The sequence below is a fragment of the Carlito syrichta genome, unplaced genomic scaffold (assembly GCF_000164805.1).
Source record: "Carlito syrichta isolate Samal-C Ts95f unplaced genomic scaffold, Tarsius_syrichta-2.0.1 Scaffold314525, whole genome shotgun sequence".
NCBI lineage: Eukaryota > Metazoa > Chordata > Mammalia > Primates > Tarsiidae > Carlito > Carlito syrichta.
Window position 1 is genome coordinate 993959 of NW_007258621.1, and position 21241 is coordinate 1015199.

A 21241-nucleotide genomic window follows, 5' to 3' on the forward strand; every position below is an offset into this window, starting at 1 on the left:
GTGGGTCTGTGCTGCTCTGTGACTGTTGGTTGGCTTCCTCATCCTCCACGCTTGTCTCTTCTTGATGGCATCACTTCTGCCTCCATATAGTTCCCACTCCTTGTAACCTTCAGTTTCTTTGTTTCTGGCCTGTGTGGCTCTGCTGTTCTCTCTGCACCTCATTTCACTTGCACCTTTGCTCCTGATGCTCTCTGCTGTTCTTCCTATTGGCCCATTGCATCATTTCATCCCATATCATAGGTCACTGACCAGCTGCCATTATGCTCCCTGTGTTGGGAGTGGACTATGGAAGACTGTCTATTCGGCAAAGGCTGTCGGTTTAGAGGGCGAGGACAGTGTCCTTAGAAAGTGTTCAAGAGCCGGGCTCAGTGGCTCAGCCTGTAATCCCACGCCTTTGGGAGGCTGAGGTGAGTGGATTGCCTGAACCTACGGGTTCAAGACCCACCTGGGCAGCGAGACCTTATCTCTACAATAAATCAAAAAATCAGCCGGGCGTGGTAGTGCATGCCTGTAATTCCAGCTACTTGGAAAGCTGAGGTGGAAGGATCGCCGGAGCCCAGCAGGTCGAGGCTGTGGTGGCCGGGAGCGGCCACTGCACTCCAGTCTGGGTGACAGAGTGAGACTCCAACTCAAAAAAAGGGGAAAGTGTTCAGGGAGAGCAATGACCATCACCACCATGTCCAAGTCAGTGCTCAGCAGGATGAAGTGGGAACTTGGGAGATGAACTTGATTCCATTTGATTTCCAGAGTCAGATGTGAGTTTCTTATTACCTGGCACAACTTTGTGTTTCTGCCTCTGGACTGGGAGATGGGACCTGGCCACTAATGCTCTGTGTGAGTCCAGCAAATCACTCTTCTCCTCTGAGTCTCAGTGTCCCCATCTACAGAATGAAGGGGTTGGACTGGATGGTCTCTGAGGAATGTTTCCAACTCTTATCTGTATTCAGAAAGAGGAATTATGCCACCATCCCTTCCCTGAATTTTCCAGTAGAGTTTACGTTTCCCTCTGATGGAACACAACCACCAACTGCTGGTCTGACTGGGACACAGATCTGAATCTGACCTGCAGAAAGAATTTCTCCTCTTCTTATAGCAATTCTGCCAGAGAAAGTGAAAAACATGTGTCAATGGATCTATCCCCAAGGAAGTAGAGACAAGGATTTCTCTCTACTAAATGCAACTACAATTAGATATATTAAGATAGAATGAGAAGCCTAGCTTCCTGATGTCTTTCTGCTCAAACTGGATCAGAGATACCTCCAAGGTGGTCTTGCTTCACAAGTGGCTAAAATGAACCAGAGCATGACCTTGCCTGGAATAGTAAGATTACATCCAGTGGTCAGGTGTCCACTGCCTTCTACTGAGACTCATATTTAAAGACAATTTGCCCCTCCCTCCTGTCTCCCTCAATCCTTCCTTTCCATTGATTTGTTGATTCATTCGTTCATGTAACGTTTATCAGCCACCTCCCATGTTTTTATTTGTGTACTAAGTTCTACAGATTTCAAGATCAATAAGACACAGTTCAGTGAGAGGAAATAGACCTTCCTCTTCCCTTTCTCTCTCCTTCCCCCATCCATACAACCTTTCCTCCCTTCATTTTTTTTTTCTTTTTTCCTTCATTCAGTGCATGTTTGTTGAGGGGCCATCATGTGTCTGGCACATTGCTAAGGACTAATGAATATTGTATAGTTCCTATCCTCAAGAACTCCTAGTCTAGAGGATGAGACAGATAAGCTGAGAAGAGACCATGTAAAAGCACAAGCTTTTAGGGTGTTTTTTTTTTTAACTTAGACAACAGCTATCTTTTCAAGGGCATCTATGAAAACTTCTTGGCATTTGCCAGTTTGTAAGTAGAAGTTTAAAGAGAAGGCTTGCGAGGGTGGAAAGATACCTAACTTTCATTTCCTCATATAACATAATCAGCACCTAACTTCCTTGAAAAAACCCCATGTGCCCCACTGGGCTGATGGGAGCTTCCCTCTGTGTCATGGCCCAACCATGTAAATCTTGACGACACATGTCACTGGCATATTATTCCTTATACTAACGTGCCCATTGTCATGGAGATGCAATTGCCTTTAGATATATTAGGAGAGAATGAGAAGCCTAGCTTCCTGATGTCTTTCTACTCAAACTGGATCAGATACCTCCAAGGTGGTCTTGCCTCACAAGTGGCTGAAATGAACCAGAGTATGACCTTGCCTGGAATAGTAAGATTACGTCCAGGTGGTCAGGTGTCTACTGCCTTCTATTGAGACTCATATTTATCTCTCCCACAATGGATCAGAGATCGTATTGGGGAAATTCCCGTATTCACATTATTCCAGGGACAATTCCATAGCTTGGGAATGCCAACTGTCCGGGGGAGAAGGTATTCATTATCTCTCTACACAATCACAGCTGAGTCTCCATTTCTCAGAGTCCTACTTCCTTCAACTACAGAGATAACACCTGACTTGTAAGTTTGTTACCAGGATTAAATAAACTAGCAAAAGACTCCTGCTTCCAGGAAGATGGGATAGATATACTTTTCTTCATTCCTTCCACAAAGTACAGGTGATCCTTGAACAATGCAGGGGAAAGGGGTACTGAGACCCTGCACAGTTGAAAATCCACATGTAATTTTTGATGCCCCCAAAACTTAACTATGAATAGTCTACTATTGACTGGAAGGCTTACCAATAACATAAACAGACTACTAATACTTATTTTGTGTGTTATAAGTATTATATACTGTTCTATACTGTTCTCTACTGCTCTATTATTCTTACAATAAAGTAAGGGAGAGTAAAGAAAATGTTATTAAGAAAATCATAAGGAAGAGAAAATATATTTATTATTTATTAAGTGGAAATGGATCATTGTAATGGTCTTAATCTTCATCATCTTCGTGTTCAGTAGGCTGAGGGGGAAGAGGAGAGGTTGATCTTGCTGTGTCAGGATGGCAGAAGTGAGAGAAAAATCTGTGTATAAGTGAGCCTGTGTAATTCAAACCTGTGTCATTCAAGGGTCAACCGCACAACTAAAATAATGGACAGTTCATATAAAATAAACTTAAGAACACTCCAAAAGAAGGCAAGAAGAAGGCAGACTAGTGAGGGACCCGAGAAACAGCACAGTGGTGAATTCCCTGAGACTTCTTTTGGCTTCATATATCCCAGACTTGGAAGTGAAGAAGCTGGCAACCTGGAAGGGACAACTGGTGAAGACAAAAAGAGCCCCCCCCCAAACCTGCCCCTCTAGTCAAAGGCCCAGGAAAGGGACAGTTTAGCAAGAAAACTTTTACACAGCAATCATTCTACTCCAACCAAAAACCATGGAAAAATCTGTTTCCCTACCTCCACCCACAGCAAAGACCAAGTGGAAACTCTGGACTTTCCTTCTTGCCAGACTGAAACCTGGCATCTTGATCACCTTGCCAGGCTGGTGTTAGAGAAGCCTGGGTAGGGACTTTCATCCTCTGGTATCAATGAGCACTCGTCTTACCCAGCAATGATGCAGCACCCCTCCCCATCATACTGAGGTAGGGTCAGAGGAAGCCTAGTGGAGAGTCAGGGCTTTCTATCACCACCAACATTAACAAGTCCACCCCTTGCTTCTTAGTGTCAGTGGAGGCCACGGGGGGAGTAGTAATGAGGCATTCCTACCCCTCCTACCAAGGGTGGCATCAGTGGAGGCCTGTGGGAGAGCTGGAGTCCCACTCTCCACCCAGCGATAATGAGGAAACCCTCCCTATTTTGGGGCCAACAGAGGTCAAATAGGGAACTTGGATTTCTATCCCTACCTGGCAGTAACAAAACAATACCTCCCTTTTCCCTGCTAGAGCAATGTCACAGGAAGCCAGCTAAAGCAAGAGGTTTAAATAAGATCTAGAGTCTCATAATATAATATCCAAATGTCCAGGCTTCAGTTGAAAATTGCTTGTCATACCAAGAACCAGGAAGATCTCAAACTGAATGCAAAAAGAAGACAGTCAACAGAAGCTAACTCTGAGATGACAGAGATTTCAGAATTATCTGAAAACAATTTTAAAGCATTCATCATAAAGATACTTCAACAGGCAACTATTCTGGAAACAAATGAAAATTTAAGAAGTCCCTAAAAGGAAATATTAATAGAAAGTCTCACTAAGGAATCAAAGATATAAAGAAGAACCATATAAAAAGTTTAGAACATACACTTAGTAAACATAATAACCAAAATTAAAACACCAACTGGATGGGCTCCATGACAGAATGGGAAGGGGCAAAGGAAGGAATATGTGAACTTGAAGATAGGACAACAGAAATTACACAGTCTGGATAACAGAGAGAAAATAGACTGAGCAGTACATCAAAGACCATTGGGACTATAATAAAAGATCTAACATTGGCATCAATGGAGTCCTGGAAGGAGAGGAGAAAGAGGTCAAGGCTGAAAAAGTCTTTAAATAAATAATGGTCAAAAACATTCCAAATTGAGCAAAAGACATAAACCTACAGGTTTAAGAATCTGAGCAAACCCTCTAACAAAAGAAATCCAAAGAAATCCATGGTAAGACATATCATGTCAAACTCCTAAAAACTAAAGACAAAAAAATATTGAAGCATCAAGGAAGAAATAATACTTCACCTATGGTAGTGTTAAATTTAAAATACTTTTCATTAGGTACCAGAGACCTGAAAACACTGGCACAATGTTTTTCCAAGTGTTGGAAGATAAGTTTTCAACTTAGAATTCTATATATAGTGAAAATATCCTTTAAAAATGAAAAGGAAATCAAGACATTGTAGGATGAAGAAAAGCTAAGAACATTTGTCACAAGCAGATCTATCCTAAAAGAATGACTAAAGGGTATTTTCTAAACAGAAAGGAAAGAATTAAAAAGGAGTCTTAAAACACCAAGAAGAAAGAAAACAATGGAAAGAATAAAAGTAGATGCAATAATACGTTTACATATTTCTCTTACATTTTCTAAATTATGTTTGAGAGTTGAAGCAAAAATTATAACACTGTCTAATGTTCTATATGCATATACAGGAAAATTTTAAGACAGTTATTAAGAGAGGAGGATAAATGAACATAAAATAACACTTCACTCAAAATGGTAAAATGTTGACACCAATAGACTTCAATAAGATATATATGTTGTATATATGTATATGTATTACCCAGAGCAACCATTTAACAATTGTCACAAAGAGATACACCTAAAAATACCATAGAGGTGTCAAAGTGAAACTCTAAAAAATGTTTAACTTGTAGGAAGGCAGAAAAAATAAAATAAAGAAAAGATGAAATTGACACACCTATGGCAAATGCAAAGAGAAAACACAGATCATTATAAAGAAAAAAAATGTGGCATCACTACAGACCCTGCAGTCATCAAATGGATAATAAGAGAATACTACAAGCAATACTACACATACACATTTTATGGCTTAGATGAAATAGACCAATTTCTTGAAAAGTACAGAGTGCTGCAACTCACACAACATGAAATATATACTTTGAATGGCCCTATAACCATTAAAGAAATTGAGTTCATAATTTTAAAATTATCATAATCCCCAAAAAAGAAATCTCCAGGTAGTTTCACTGAGAGCACAACCAAATGTTTAAAGAAGAAGCAACATCAACTCTACACAATCTCTTTAAGGAAATAGAAGAATATACTTCCCAATTCATCATAGATAGCTGATATTACCCTGAAACTCAAACCAAAATACAAAAAAAGAAAACTACAGACTAATATTCCTCATGAATATGGATGCAATCATTCCTAACAAAATATTTAGAAAATAGAATTCAGCAATATATGAAAGTAGAGTTTGTTTCAGGAATGAAAAATTGGTTCAGTATTTGAAGGTCAATTAATGTAGTCCACCATATTAACAAGCTAAAAATGAAAAATTCACATGATTGAATTGATAAAATTCAACAGCCATTCATGACAAAAGCAATCAGAAAAACAGAAACAGAGAGAAAAATTCCTCAACTTGATAAACAGCATCTTACAAAAAAATCATGCAGCTAATATACATAGTGATGAAGGACTGAATACTTTTCTCAAAGATGGGGAACTGTCACACTTCTCTTCCACATAGTCCTAGAAGCTCTGGCCAGTGCAGTAAAACAAAAAAAAGGAAACAAAAGGCATACAGATTGGAAAGAGAGAACTAAAACTGTCCTTATTTGCAAATGGCATAATTGTCTATGTAGAAAATCTCAAAGAATATTTAAAAAAAAAACTTTCCTAGAGCTAATTAGTGAATTCAGCTAGGTCATAGGATACAAGATCAATACAGATATTATATTTCTATATACTAGCAATTAACATATGGAAACCTAAATTTAAAACATACCATTGCTCAACAAAATGAAAAATAGTTTGGCATAATTAATAAAACATTATAGAGCTTGTATGCTAAAAACTACAAAATGCTGGTGAAAGAAAACAAAGATTTAAAGAACCTATATTATTGTGTATTATTGTAGATTGGACTGTATCCTCCACAAAGATATGGTGAAGTCCTAACCCCTAGGATCTGTGAATGTGACCTTATTTGGCAATAGGGTCCTCACAGATATAATCAAATTCAGATGAGGTCATAATCCAATATGACTTTTGCCCTTATAAGAAGAGGAGAAGAGAAACAGAGATACACAGGGAGAGTACCATGTTCAAATAAAGCAGAGATTTGGAGTGATACAGCTGCAAGCCAGGTATAGTAAGTCCCCTACATACAAGTCTTCAAGTTATGAGCTTTAACGATGTACACCTGCATTTTTTATGTATTATTTATCTCCACCAGGTGTCAGTATAGCTCATTAAATACATACAGTACTATATACCCAATTGTATTAGTTAGGGACCTAGGCTAACTAACTGTTGCACTTAAGACAAATTGAACTTACAAGTGCTCTCTCAGAATGAAACTTGTACTCGTAGTGCCAAGGATTGCTGGCCACCTCCAGAGGCTCGGAGGAGGCAAGGAAGGATTCTACCTAAAGTCTCCAAAGGATCCTGAGTCATGGTTCTGCTAATACCTTGATTTGGGACTTCTTACCTCTGGAACTATGAGAAAATACATTTCTATTGTTTTAAGTCACTCAATTTGCAGTTACTTTGTTACAACGGCCTTGGGAAACAACTACACATACCATGTTCATGGATTGAAAGATTCAACATAGTTAAGATATCAGTCCTCCTCAAAATGGATATACAGGCTTCATGCAGTTTCTACCAAGATCTCAGCAAGTTTCTTTTTGTAGATCTAGACAAGACTATTCTAAAAAAGTATATGAAAAGGCAAAGGCACTGGAATAATTAAACACAATTTTGAAAAAGAATAATTGTGAATCAGTCTACCCAATTTTAAGACTTATTATATAGCTACAGTAATCAAGATGGAGAAGGATATATAGATGGCAAGTAAGCACATAAAAGATATTCAATATGATTAGCCATTAAGGAAACACAAATTAAAGCCACCATGAGATATCACTGCATTACTATCAGATTAACTAAAATTAAAACATAGTGACAACACCAGATACTGGCTAGGACACAGAGAAAATCACTCACTGATTGCTGGTGTAAAATGGCACAACTATTCTGGAGAACAGTTTTTCTATTTTCTTTAGAAGCTAACCATGCTTTTACCATATTATCCAGAAAACACTCCTATCACAGAGAAATACAAAGATAAGTTCACAGAAAGCCTACCCATAAATGTTTAGAGCAGTTTCATCCACAGCAGCCAAAACCAGAAAACAACTTAGATGTCTTTCAGTGGGTGAATGGCTAAACAAACTGTGGGGCATCCATACCATAGAGCACTAGTCAGCAGTGAAAAGGAATGAACTTGATACATGCAGCTACTCAGATGACTCTACAGATAACTATTTGGCGTGAAAAAAAGTCAATCCAGCAAGGTACACACTGTATAATTCCATTTATATAACATTGAAGTGACAAACTTATAGAAACGGAGACGAGAGCCAGGCACGGCGACTGGCACCTATAATCTCAACTACTGGGGAGGCTGAGGCAGGTGGGTGGCTTAAGCCCAGGAGGTCGAGGCTGTAATGATCACATGACTACATTACAGCCTGGGTGACGGAGCAAGACCCTGTCTGTAAAAAAGAAACAGAAAAGGGAGTTTCAATTCTGAAATGAGTGCCAATATGAAACCTCTGTGGTATTGGAAAAAACACCTCGATAGCTTTAGTTCTGTTATTTTTTTTTTAATTGCCAAAAGTCATATGCTGACAGAACAAAAATGTTAAAAAAAAAAAAAAAACCACATAGAATACCCTGACCACAGTGACAGAATGACTATCACTTTTTAGTGAATTCTCTTCCAGTCTCAGGGGCGGGCCTTCAAGGTAGAGTCTGACCTATGCTCTCTTGGCATAATCAAAATCAAGTGGTACTTAAACTCTCAAATTGCTGGGTTTTTTTTATCCCTACAGATTCAGCAAAGTTAACCCAGACAGAGTCCCTTCCATGTGACCCTATCTCAAATAAAACAAATAAATAATCACATGTAGCTATTAAATAAAACAAATAAATAATCACATGTAAACCAGTAAACTTGGTTTGTGCACTGAACAGAAATGAAGAATAGGCTAGTAGTGTCAGAAGTTAAAGATGGGAGGAGCGTAATGATGAGAGAGAAGAGAAATGAGTGTAGCTATTTTATATTTTAGGGCAACCTGAGAGGTCTTTGTAGTGATGGCAATGTTTTGCATTTTGACTATCTATTCAGTATCTGGGCTGTGATATAGATATAGTTTCACAAGATGTTATTATTGGAGAAAACTGAGTAAAAGATAAATGAGATCTTTGTGTTATTTCTTATAACTATACAAAGGGGACCCCAAAAAACCCAGAATTTATTTATAAAAAATTATGTGTTTATTCTTTATGTTTAAACTCAGCCACCTTCAAAATACTCTCCGTTTGATGCAATACCCCTATTGAGACACTTTTCCGTTGCTCTAAACAGTTTTTGAACTTGTCCATTTTGATGACTTTTAGTGCTTCTGCCATTTTTTGTTTCACCTCTTCCACATCGTCAAATGTTTCCATTTAAGTACTTTTTTCATCCAGAGGAACAACAACAACAAAAATGTCGCTTGGGGCGAGATTGGGTAAATAGGGAAGGTAGGGCATTGAGGTCGTGCCAGATTTGGTCAAAAAACTGTTGAACACTCAGCATGGTGTGGGCAGGTGTGCTCGTAAATTACCCACCACAAAATGGGCAAAAACGTTGAAAGCAGCTCCATAAAAAAAATTCACTGAAGCTGAACGCAGCCTCTCACAATAATGCTAGCTGGCACACTGAGGCTGATGGGTTCCTAGAACACTCACCTGGCGGGGGAAGCCTGTACTACATGGGGCCCACCCTCCAAAAGACAATTCTGGTGTTTTTTGGGTCCCCTCTCTTATGTGAATCTGCAGTGACCCAAGAGAAAAAGTTTAATTGCAAACAATGCTGTCAATAACATAATAGCTACCATTCACTGAAGAGTAAGTGCCTCAGTTCCATACGATGGGGGTAGGTACATACATAACTCATTTAAATTTCACAGCAAACCTACGAGGTGGATGTTCTTAGCCCATGTTAAGGATCAGGAGAGGCTGGAGCTCACAGAGGGCAAGGTGCTGACCCAGAGGTGGTGTGGACCTAGCAGGAGTGGAGTGGGCTCTAGGAAGGTGAAATGTGCTGTCTAGGCTGGACATCCAGTGGGCATCTGGGTGGAGAATGTCCACTTCCCCTCCTGTCTGCCCTTGGCCTCCTATGCTGGTAGGTATTTGTCCCACCTACTCTTGGAGTTTGGCAGATAAGTACACCTGGTGACCACACTAAACCCTCCTTGTACACCTGGGCCAACCCAAAGGTGGACCTCTAAGTAATGGTGGACCAACTGACCTCTGTCCTGTGAGTGAACAGATGGAGGTATCCTGGGGATCATTAGTTCTGTCTCAGTCCCCAAGGGTGGACCTGTGAGTAATGGTGGACCTGGTGACCACTGTCTTGTGAGTGAACAGATGAGGTACCCTGGGGACCCTTAGCTCTGCCTTAGTCCCCAAGGATAAATCTCTGGGTAATAGTGGATCAAGTGACCACTGTCTTGTGAGTGAAAAACTTGGAGGTGCCCTGGGGACCCTTAGCTCTGCTGGTTTTGAGAGGCAGGAATCCCTTTATATGACATGGAGATTCGTTGCTTTTGCTTGTCTCTGGCTATCTGGTAAAAGCAAAATGTCCCAGAGATGAGAAATGCCTTCCAAGCTATAGGCAGCTCCAATCTATCCCTTTTCAAGAGAACATTCCTGCAAATACGCAAGTTGCTCTCCCTCCCTCCCTCCCTCCTATGCTTTTGTGCCATTTAATCTACCTATAGTTCTATGCATCGGAATGCCACTGTTGTTCCCATTTTATAGTGGACAGAACTGAGGAATGGGGAGGTTGAGCATTTTGCCTCCGATGTACGAAGAAGAGGTGACTATGAGATTTGAACCCAGGTTTGCCTGACTCCGGATCCTGCTTGTGTTAATTTCCTGGTGCGGCTGGAGTGAATTATGGGGATGAGGCATTTTGTCATCAGTAAATGGTAGCTATTATGTTCATGATGGCAATTTTTCTAATTAAACTTTTAATTTTGAGATCATTGTAGATTGACATGTAGTTATAAGAAATAATGGAGAGCCAGCCTAGGCAGCATGGTGAGACCTTGTCTCTACAAAACATCAAAAAATTAGCTGGGCATGGTGGCACATGCCTATAGTCCCAGCTACTCAGGAGGCTGAGGCAGGAGAATCGCCTGAACCCAGGAGGTTGAAGCTCCAGTGAGCTGCATTCTAGCTTGGGTGACAGAGTGAGACCCTGACCCCCCCAAAAAAAAAGAAAAGAAAAGAAAAGAAAAAGAATGAAGAGATCTCAGTATGGATTGGCCGCAAGTTGTATGTCTGAAACAACAGAAAGGTATTCTCACACAATGTGGAAGCCAGAAATCCAACGTCAAGATGCCGGCAGGATTGCCTTCTGGACCCCCCGAAGGAGAAACTATCCCTTGCCTTTCTTCCAGCTTCTGGTGGCTCTGGCATTCCTGCCTCGTGGCTGTCTCGCTCCAGTCTCCACCTCCATCTTCATGTAGCTCTCCTTTCTGTGTGTCTGTCCTTTCCTGACTCTTATAAGGACATTCATCATTGTATTTAGGGCCCGTCCTAAACTGGTTGGTCTCATCTGGATAGTCTTACTTTAATGACATATGCAAAGACCCTTATAGCAAACAACATCAAATTCTAAGCTCCCAGGTGGGCTTGTCTTTGCGGGGACACTATTCAACCCTGCCACTGCTCATAAGTCCACTCGCCAAGGCTGTTCTGAGGATGCACACATGAATTCCACTTTCATCCTTGTTTTCGAGCTGATCCAGGGGATGAGGAGGAGCAGTACTGCTTCCAGCCAAGGCCCAAGCAAGGATACTAAAGGCTCGCCCTCACTCTCTCTCTGGAGCTGTCGGGGTGTTGATTCTTTAATAAACACCCGGGAAGAGAGGTGTCAGGATGGGAGAAGTATTCTGGTTTCCTCGGTGTGGAATTTTCCAGAATCAAAGAGGCACAGGGCGTGTGGCTGTCACCTCTGTGGTTTTCATTATGTGATACAACCTTTCTCTCTGGGGTCCAAGCAGGGGGCAGGAAGTTGACTCCAGAAACTGTTCCTCCCAAAGCAGGATGCAACCCTGTGGGGATGATGTGGTGGGTGGGACTTTGGAAGGAGCTGGTGATGGGGGAAAGGGTAAGAATCTCTGAGGAGACTGGGATGGGAGCCTCTTACTGCCCTGCTCACTCTTTCTCTATGTCTCTGCGTCCCTGTCTGTCCCTGACCCCGGCGCTGTTTTCTTTCTGCAGGACCACATCCCTGTCCCTTACCAGCCAGACTCAAGCAGCAACCCCTCATCCACGACATCCTCCACGCCCTCCTCGCCGGCACCCCCCCTCCCTCCCAGCGCCACGCCGCCTTCTCCCCTACACCCTTCCCCGCAGTGCACACGGCAGCAGAAGAATTTCAACTTGCCAGGTACCTCCATGCTTGGGGAGACTTGGGATGTGCAGCGTCGGAGGGGCGGAGGTTAGGAGGGGTGGGTTCATACCCAAGCCGTGACGGGGCCAGTCTGTGCTTGAAGACAATGGGTTGATGACCAGGGAGGGGCAAGGAGGTACGAGGACGGACCCTTACCGTAGGCTGGGCAGTTGCCCTAGGTTACCTTATTTCATCTTTTGAGTAGCCACAGGTAAGCATTATCAGCTTCATTTTACAGATGAGGAAACTGAGAGGCTAAGAGAGCTGCAGAAACTCTTAGAGACTCTGTCTTTTGGTAAGCAGCCCCCGAGGGTCTTCACTTCAGTCCAAGTCACAGAAAGGAGCCATTTGCTCTGGAAGTTAAAATTGTCTGATGAGCTACATCTGTTAAGATGGGCAGCAGGATCTTGTGCTGGGGATCTTAGGGGACACACACCTGAGCAGGGCTGTGTTTCGAGTCTCCCCAGAGATCAGGAAAGGGGTCTGGCCAAGCAGTCTGGTCTATCTTGTTCCTGCTGGGAAACCTCGCCTCTGATAGAACATAGTTGGATGAGATGATCTAGAAGGTTCCTCCAGCTCCCAAATCCCAGAGCTCTTGGGCTGTTGACCAGGGAGTATGCACTGGACTATGAGATGGTGGTAGAGAAACCACTTAGGAGATGTTTTGGCTCCTTGGCCTCCTTCGTCATTTAACCTAAGAATGGGATATTTTTCCTCAATCTAAGAGCCTCCCCACTTCTTCTGGGGCCCCAGCATGCTTCCAACCCAGCCATATTTATGACCCTGCTTCAAGAGGGAGGCTGGTGATCCTGGCTCAGTCAATCAGAACCAGAGTCTGCATCTGTGTTGTTCAGTATGGTGTCCACTAGCCCCATGTGTCTAGTTAAATTTCAATAAATTAAAATTAATAGAATTTAAAATGTAATTCCTCAGTTACACTAGCCACATGTGTCTAGTGGCTGCCATATTGGTTGGACAGCACAGGCATAGAACATTACCATCATCGCAGAAAGTTCCATTGAACAGTGCTGGTCTAGGGGTTGATTTCCTCCTGAGTCAGCAATGAGTTTCACATGGGGGAAAAACATCGAAGGTCCTTGGCCACAGGCCAAACCCCCAAGTTTAGCCAGCCATGGCCAAGAGATGGACAGAGCCCGCCCCCCCCCACACACACACAACTAGGAAGCACCTAGATGCAAGGACCTATCTTATGAGGACAAACCAACCATGTCACCTCCCTTACTGTTTTGATTTGGGCTATGTCCATAGCGACGTGGGATGTATTATGGAGTCTTGCAACTTTGGGTTTTTTGTACTGTTGTAAATTTCAAGTCTGGGGCAGCCTCACATCCACCTGGTGTGAGGGCCACTCACCTGACAGTCACCTAGGACCATAATGTGAGTCAGCAGTGAATCATCATAGTGCCACCGAGTCATCACCTGGCATTTGCACAGACTGAACTCCTGACCCCCACCATCTTGGGTGTAACCCATTTCTGCCTCTCTGGAAGCAGGTAAATGGATAAAAGACCCTTTAACACCCCACGCCCACCCAAACTTGGGAGGAAGTGGGCCTGGATACTTTCCTATAGTTGTTCCATCCTCTGGAGACACTAACTTTGGGGATATTTCCCCTGAAATGGTTTGTTGCTTGTTTATGAATCAGGGGTCAGAATCAGAGCCCCTTTAAGGGAGAGCCATGTCCAAAAGTACCACAGCCCTTTTGATCCCTAGAAAAATCTGCTGACCCCGTCAGAGAGGAGGCCTCCTCGCCAGGAGATGGTCACTGTGTCCCTTAACTTCTTCGTTTCCTCGGTCAGAGTCCCCAGGAAGGGCTTCTTGCCAATTTGCTGTGCTAACTTGCCACCTGACCTGCCCGTGCTCCATGACATGTTGTGACAAGCTCCTGGCTGTCTCTGGGGACTGGGCTTAAGGGGTCCTTTGGGGGAAGGCACTTTAGCACCCAGTTAAGAGCAAGGGCTCTGGAGCCAGGCTGCTTGGGTTCAAATCCCAGCTTTGCCACTTCACACCTACAGGATGTTGGGCAGGTGACTTACTTCTCTGGGCCTCCATTTTCTCAGCTATAAAATGGAGATAATAATAGTACCCACATCATAGAACCCTTGATGGACTAAACTTCACAGTACATGTACAAAGCTTGGCAGAGTGGCGGGCTCTTTGAGGATCTCAACAAATGTGAACAACTTGCATTATAATAACAAATTACTGTGGCTATATTTGTTAGTGTTTCTCATTATTGCTGCTAATTAATAGACCTAGACATAATTATGCAAAGACAGGGGCAATCCCCAGGTCCCTTGGCAATGGGTATATGAATCAAACTCAGCTTTCTGGGAAAGCAGTTTGGCATTGTCTGTTAAAGTTTTAAGCATGTATTCCTTTGAACTACAGTGTCACTTCGTAGGAATTTATATATATAGAAACACACTGTATATAAGAGTGTTTCTTATATACAGTGGATCTGTGTGTAAGGACTTCATTGCAACAGTGAAAAACACAAATCAGCCCAAATGCCCATCAGGAAGAGAAGGGTTGAATACACGAATATATCTCTGTGACCAAATATTCTGCCACCCTCAGAAAGAATGTAGAACTCTGTAGATTTCCTGACATGGAAAGATACCCATAATGTACTTTAAGTGGAAAAATGATTTGCAAAGTAATCGGTATGATAACCATATATTTACTGTAAAATGTTTATATTTATGTATGTATGTATATATATATATGTTTGTACGCAAAAAGTCTAAGAACTTTATGGTGACTGCTTCTGAGGAGAGGGCTTTTTTCTCATGCACATCTATAATATGTTTAATGAGGTATATGCATTGGTTTTAGAATTGAATACAATTTTAAAAATCAACCAGGCATGGTGGTGCATGCCTATAGTCCCAGCTACTCAGGAGGCTGAGGCAGAAAGATCACCTGAGCCCAGGAGGTCAAGGCTGTGGTGAGCAGTGATCATGCCCCTGCACTCCAGCCTGGGTGACAGAATGAGATCCCAAACTCAAAAAAAAAAGAAGAAAAATAATAAAATGCAATGGAAAACAATATAGGACCTTGTGGAAGTGCAGTCAGATCTTTTGTCTTTTGTAGATGATTTTAGCAAAATTCCCCCAGGGTTATGCGTACCTGTCCTGCTCATGCAAGGACCCAGCCAGCTGTCACACACTCTCTGTTGAGAGCCTCTGTCGATGGAAACGAAAGCTTTGGCTAAGGCTCCCTGCCAGATGTTGAGTTTTCTGAAGGCTATTTAAGCTAATGCCTAGGCATAATAATGTCCCTGGCATTGATTCATCTAGAACATTCTTGTCCAAAAGGGGCTCGGAGGTTAATGCCTTTTGGCTCACCCGCTAACCTCAGGACACATGAAAAAAGGGTTGTTAGTTAGAAAACCAAGGGTGGCAGGTGCTAGCTCAGTGGTATTTGTGACTGTGCACTGCCGATTGAGTGAACTTCCTGTTCTCTAGCCTCCCATGGGTCCTTGCGCCATGTTGGACACGGCCCAGCATAGGGTGGAGTCCAGAGTACTGTGTGGACAGACAGATGTGGGTTTGGAACCTGGCTTTCCTCCTTCTTAGCTGTGTGACTTTGAGAAGGGCACTGACTCTGTTTAGGTCTCAGTTTCTCATCAGTTAAATGGGGCTAACATTTCAGAGTGGATGTGCTGCTGTCCACCAAGGATTTGAAAGGATTGTTTTGAGGGTTTCTAAGACTGGAGTGATGAAATAGCTTCTTTCTTTGGAGCCACCTAGAGCCATCTCAACACACACACACACACACACACACACACACACACACGCACGCACGTACGCACACGCATACACACACGCACGTGCGCGCACGCCGGTATGTACACACTCACTCCACTGCAGGAAACGGCCAATTCTGACAGCTCAAAGGGAGAACAAAGGGGGCAGAATCTGGCTTTGGTGGAGATTGCAGGATTTCTGAGGTCTCACTTGGGCTGGTCAGCTGGGCTCCTGAGCATGTCTCCTCTCTTCCAGAACACCCCCCTCTCCCTCCCCACCACTCTGAGTCCCTCTTTTCTATCCGTCACTCTGTGTCATGATCCGGTTTGTCCACTCGCTTGTTTAGTGTCTACTAGGAAACATGTCTCCTTCATTCCCACCCCACACCCAAAGCCCAACACGTTGCCCTCTGCTAAAGGCACTCATTGAATATTTGTTGAATGAGTGAATGACCTGAAGTTCATGCACTGCCTGGAGCTGCAGTTTCTTCTCTTCAAATAGTCTTCTTGGCCCTCAAACGGCATCCATCCATTCATTTTGCTAACAGGTATTTATGGATCATTTGCTGCGTACCAGCTACTGTACTAGGCAGTAGGTTAAGAGCAGTGACCAATCCAGACGTGGCCTCTATATTTGTTTCTTGTTGCCACTATGACAAGTGACCACATGCTTCATGCCTTAAAATAACACAGACTTATTCCCTTATAGTTCTAGAGGTCAGAAGTCCAAGATCTCAAGGAGTTTGTAGCTTAGTGGGAGACAGGGGTTGAGCAAGAACACACACACGTGTAAGTAGCACTGTAAGCTGTGTTAAGGTCTGTGGTGGAAAAGAACGCTTGCTCAGTGAAAACGCAAATGTGGAATGAACTTAGGTTGGAAGGTCAGAGATGGAGGTGGGGGGTGGGGTAGGCCACAGGCCCTGCCACCGGAAGGAGATGAAAGAATGTCCCGGTGGCACCCCCGAGTGCCTCAAACAAGGGACAGTGGCACCGAGTGGGACTTGGAGCTGCAGGGTTGAGGCCTGGCAGGAGCTTCGATTTAAGACTCCTTGGGACGCAACTGGCAGCTTTACACACTGGATCACGTGGTCCTTCTTCCTTCTAGAGACCACCTGGGTGCTCTCTGGAAGGCCTCGGGGTAGGCGTGGGGTCTCCAGAGGGGAAGCGCCCCCAAAGTGGCCTGCCTGTCTCTCACCTCATCTGCAGCATCCCAAGACTGAGCCCTCTTGGATGCCGGGAAGCCTCTCATAGCCCACGCGGGCCATCAGCTGTTCTGTGGAGCCACTTCTTGCTGGTGGTGTCCATCAGCAGCAGGAAGAACTTGCCCCCAGCAACGTCTTTCCTTCTCTTCTGGGCACGTGCCTCCCTTTCCGTCATCAGGAACGAGCTGTTCTGTGGCATGGGGAGGAGGGAGGAGGGTGTAGGCTCTGGGCGTGGTGGCATTTGCCGGTGTCCCATTGCCTGACACCTGTCCCTTCTCCTTTTGCCGTCCGTCGCCCAGCCCCTCCTTTATGAGAGAACGTAACTGCCAGTTAACCTTTGCTGCAGACACTGAATCCTCCATCACAGTCTAAGCCCAGGAGAGATCAGCTAAGCCTCTTGAGAACCTCAGGGTAGTGTTTCTCTTTGAAAGTTTCAGCTCCTTGTTGACTAATAAAATGGCTTCATGCAATGAAAACCTAGGTCGGCTAACAGAAAAAAGGTCCCTGAGGGGCATGGTGGTTCACACCTGTAATCCCAGCACTTTGGGAGGCTGAGGCAGGAGGATTTCTTGAGCCCAGGAGTTCAAGACCAGCCTGGGCAACAAAGCAAGACCCTGTCTCTACAAAAAATAGAAAAATTAGCCAAGCTTGGTGGCATGGGCCTGTAATCCCAGCTACTTGGAGGCTGAGGCAGGAGGATCACTTGAGTCTGGGAGTTCAAGGCCGTAGTGAGGTATAATCACACCAATGCACTCCAGCCTGTTCTGAAGTCATGGAGGTTGCTTTTCTTTTAAAGCTTTACTCTGTGACCTTTAACACATGGCTTCCTGTCTTGAACATCCCATTTTCCAGAATCAAAAATGCATCTATCTGTACTCCAACTATTTGAGATCATCTGAAACTGAACTAAGCCCATGGTTTCTGCTGTTCTAGCTATGATAAAAGAGAGTTGATTAATTCAACAAATGTGTGTTGCACACCCACTGGTGCAAAGCACAAAACAAGCAGTTGGAAACCTGAGATAGTAAGACTTGCTGTCTGTCTTGAAGGAGTTTATAATTCAATTCCAACCTTAGGGAGAGTGTTCCATCTGCTTCCCCAGAGCAAATGCTCTAGCTTTTAAAACTATCCAATTGGCTCTTAATTATATATCATTCTTGTCATTTTGTTAAGAGAACCTAGGAAGAAGTTAATTTATTCATTACAGCTAATGCTTAGACCCCTGTATACACTCTTTATTTTATTTTTTGAGTCAAGTTCTCATGCTGTCTCCCAGGCTGGAGTGCATGGCATGATCACAGCTCACTACAGCCTTGACCTCTTGGGCTCAAGCGATCCTTCCACCTCAACCTCCTGACTAGCTGGGATTACAAGCATGCACCACCTTGCCTGGCTTTTTTTTTTTTTTTTTCCGTAGGGATAAGGTCTTCCTATGTTGCGTAGGCTGTTCTCAAACTCCTGGGCTCAAGCTAACCTCCCACCTTGGTCTCCTAAAATGCTGGGATTACAGGTGTGAGCCACCACTTCAGCCACCAACTCCCTGTTTCTACTCTTATCTCACGTAGTGATGATCCCAGTCCTTTGAGGAAGGGACTTTTACTATCTCCATTTAGGACACACGTGGATACTGAGAATTGGAGAAACCTGCTTCTGCTTTTACAAGTAGCTAAAGGCAGAGCAAAACTTTGACCCTACAGGATCATTTTCTAGAGTCTAGGCTCTGAATTACCGCATTAATATTTAGCAAGCCAACTCCAGTGGTAGCGTGTCCCTGAATGTCATCAAAATCTTCCTGAAAGTGGATTTACCAATTCAGACTCATATCTGACCACATCCTTGCCTACTTCATTTACTTGCAGACACGAAGCTCTGTGTGACTTGTCTCCCACCCCCAAGACCCCTTGTAACCCCTATTCTAGGCACTGTACCCCAATGAAGTAAGTACTGATGTTAGTTAGTGCTTTGACATGTCTGAAACCTCTGGCCTCAGATGTGTAGACTAGAAGTAAAAGGAATTGTCAGAGAAACAACAACGAAGTCCAGGAAATTTCTTTTATATAATTTTTTCTTAAATACAGAAGTTAATTCCTGCTTGTGGTAGACAGAATAATACCCCCCTCTCCAAAGGGTGTCCATATCCTAATCCTGGAATCTGTGAATAGACTAATGACAATAGTAACTTTGCAGATATGATGTAAGTTACAGATCTGGAGAGATTATCCTGGGTTATCCAGGAGGGCCCTAGATGTAATCATAAGGGGGGGAGGGGCAAGCAGGTCAAAGGCAGAAGAGGGAGATGGTTCAAAAGAAGCCAAGATGGGGCTACAAGTCAAGAAATTCATGCAGCCTCAAATAACTAGAAAAGATGAGGAATGTATTTTCCTGGAGCCCCCGGAAGGAAGGAGCCCCTCCAACACCTTGATTTTAATCCTTTGATACTTATTTCAGACCTTTGTCCTCCAGATTGGTAGCGGGATACATTTGTGTTGTTTCAAGCCATTCAGTTAGTAGTAATTTGTTACAGCCACAAAAAAAGAAATGAATACAATGCTCAATGCAGAAGATTTAGAAAACACAGGCAGAGCATAAAGGATTTTTTTTAAAGCCACTGGAATCACTGCCAAAAGGGAAAAAATTAATATTTTTAGATTATGGCTTTATAGACTTTTTCTGAATGTGTGTAATTATGCATTTAACCAAAATGGTATTGTACTCAGGATGACTCTCGGAGTTGGAGTGGTCTGATTTTAGGGAGCGTGGGTGTCAAACAGGAGGGTTGGCTGTGGTGTTCGGAGTTCTGGTTTTTGTACGTGTGTACTCAGTCCCTTGTAATTCAGGGTATCTGCAGAAGTATTAAAACTTCCGGGGGTGGGCAGAGAATGACTGAGTGGTAGCCATGGGAGTCTGTGCAGCTTGGTCCCTGAAGGGACATCTGCTGGATAGTACTCACTGTGATGTTTTCTTTCTTTTGCAAGCATCCCACTACTACAAATACAAGCAGCAGTTCATCTTCCCAGGTGAGTCGCGTGTGAGCTGGGAACAGACCCCTCTGAGCAAACCCTGCAAGTTGTGGGATTCCTGGGATGAAGGGAGGTGAATGTTGTGGGGGTGGATAAGATCAAAGTGTGGGGGGGTGAAATCACCACACCCCAGGATCGTGGCTGAACGTGGACTTAGGGAAGGGGAGTGGTCCCAAGGTGCAATGGAAAGGCCTGGGAGGGTGGGGTACCACTGAAGGGTGGGCAAGAGTGAGGGAGTCCAGAGCCTAGTGCCAGGGGCGAGATGGTCAGAGGAGCTTGAGCTGAGCACTGAGAAGATGTGCAGCCATGTGGCCTTTTCATCCCAAAGGGAACTCAGGAAGTAGAGGATTCAAAGATGACCAATGGGTTGTTCCAGGCTAGACGCCTGGGGGTTCGGGCAGCCCCCTAGTCAACAGTGGGGAATTTTGTTCAGGAAATCATCTAGGACATTGACATTGGTGTAGCTGAGCAGGTAAGCCCAGGTAGGAAGGGAGAAGGGGGACTGGCTGACCCCAGGGACCCATGATCTGGTGAAAAGCTACTAGCTATACTAGCTGCCATGTTTCTCAGGAATTAGGGAGACATAATTCTCCCAGAGATCCTCATTCTCCCAGGAATCAGGCCGTAGGGGGTGGTTGTCGACTGCGCATTTGGTTTCTGACTATCCCATCTCTGGCTCTCAGATGTGGTACCGGTGCCAGAGACGCCAACCCGGGCACCCCAGGTCATCCTGCATCCGGTGACCTCGAATCCAATGTAAGTGGAAGCAAGGCCTCCTTCCTCTGCCCTGAGCTTCCAAGCCCTGGCCCTGCAGTCCACTCAGGTTCCCTGCCTTCTTCCTTCCTCTTCTTGGAATTGATGGGATGAGGGGTAGGGACAGAGGGAGAAGTACAGGGGATCCAGAGAGACTTGGATAAAACTTAGGCAAAGAGAAGGAGTGTGACAGCCCAGGTGAGAGACCGGTGCCAAGTGGGGCAACACTGGCCACCATGAGCCAGCTCTGCTTTGTGCCTCTGTCTCTTCCCATCAAGTGTGATTCCCAGGGGCCAGACCATTTCCTGAGGACTCGTAGACCCCCCTCTATGGTTACAAAGACAGCTTTCCTCAGGAAATAGCTAGAGTTCAGTGAAAGGACAGCTATTCCATGTCACTGTCCCCCTTTTACAGAGT

At 43.9% G+C, this 21241-nt stretch overlaps 1 protein-coding gene across 1 annotated transcript in view; it reads left to right on the forward strand.

Annotated features, from left to right (window-relative positions):
• KSR2 (kinase suppressor of ras 2) overlaps window positions 1–21241 on the forward strand; it is a 445700-nt gene that overhangs the window by 364926 nt on the left and 59533 nt on the right. Inside the window, exons 10-12 of the mRNA XM_008071604.2 lie at window positions 11906–12074; window positions 20027–20068; window positions 20755–20827. Of these exons, the coding sequence (XP_008069795.2) occupies window positions 11906–12074; window positions 20027–20068; window positions 20755–20827 (284 nt within the window). The remainder of the gene's footprint in view (window positions 1–11905; window positions 12075–20026; window positions 20069–20754; window positions 20828–21241) is intronic.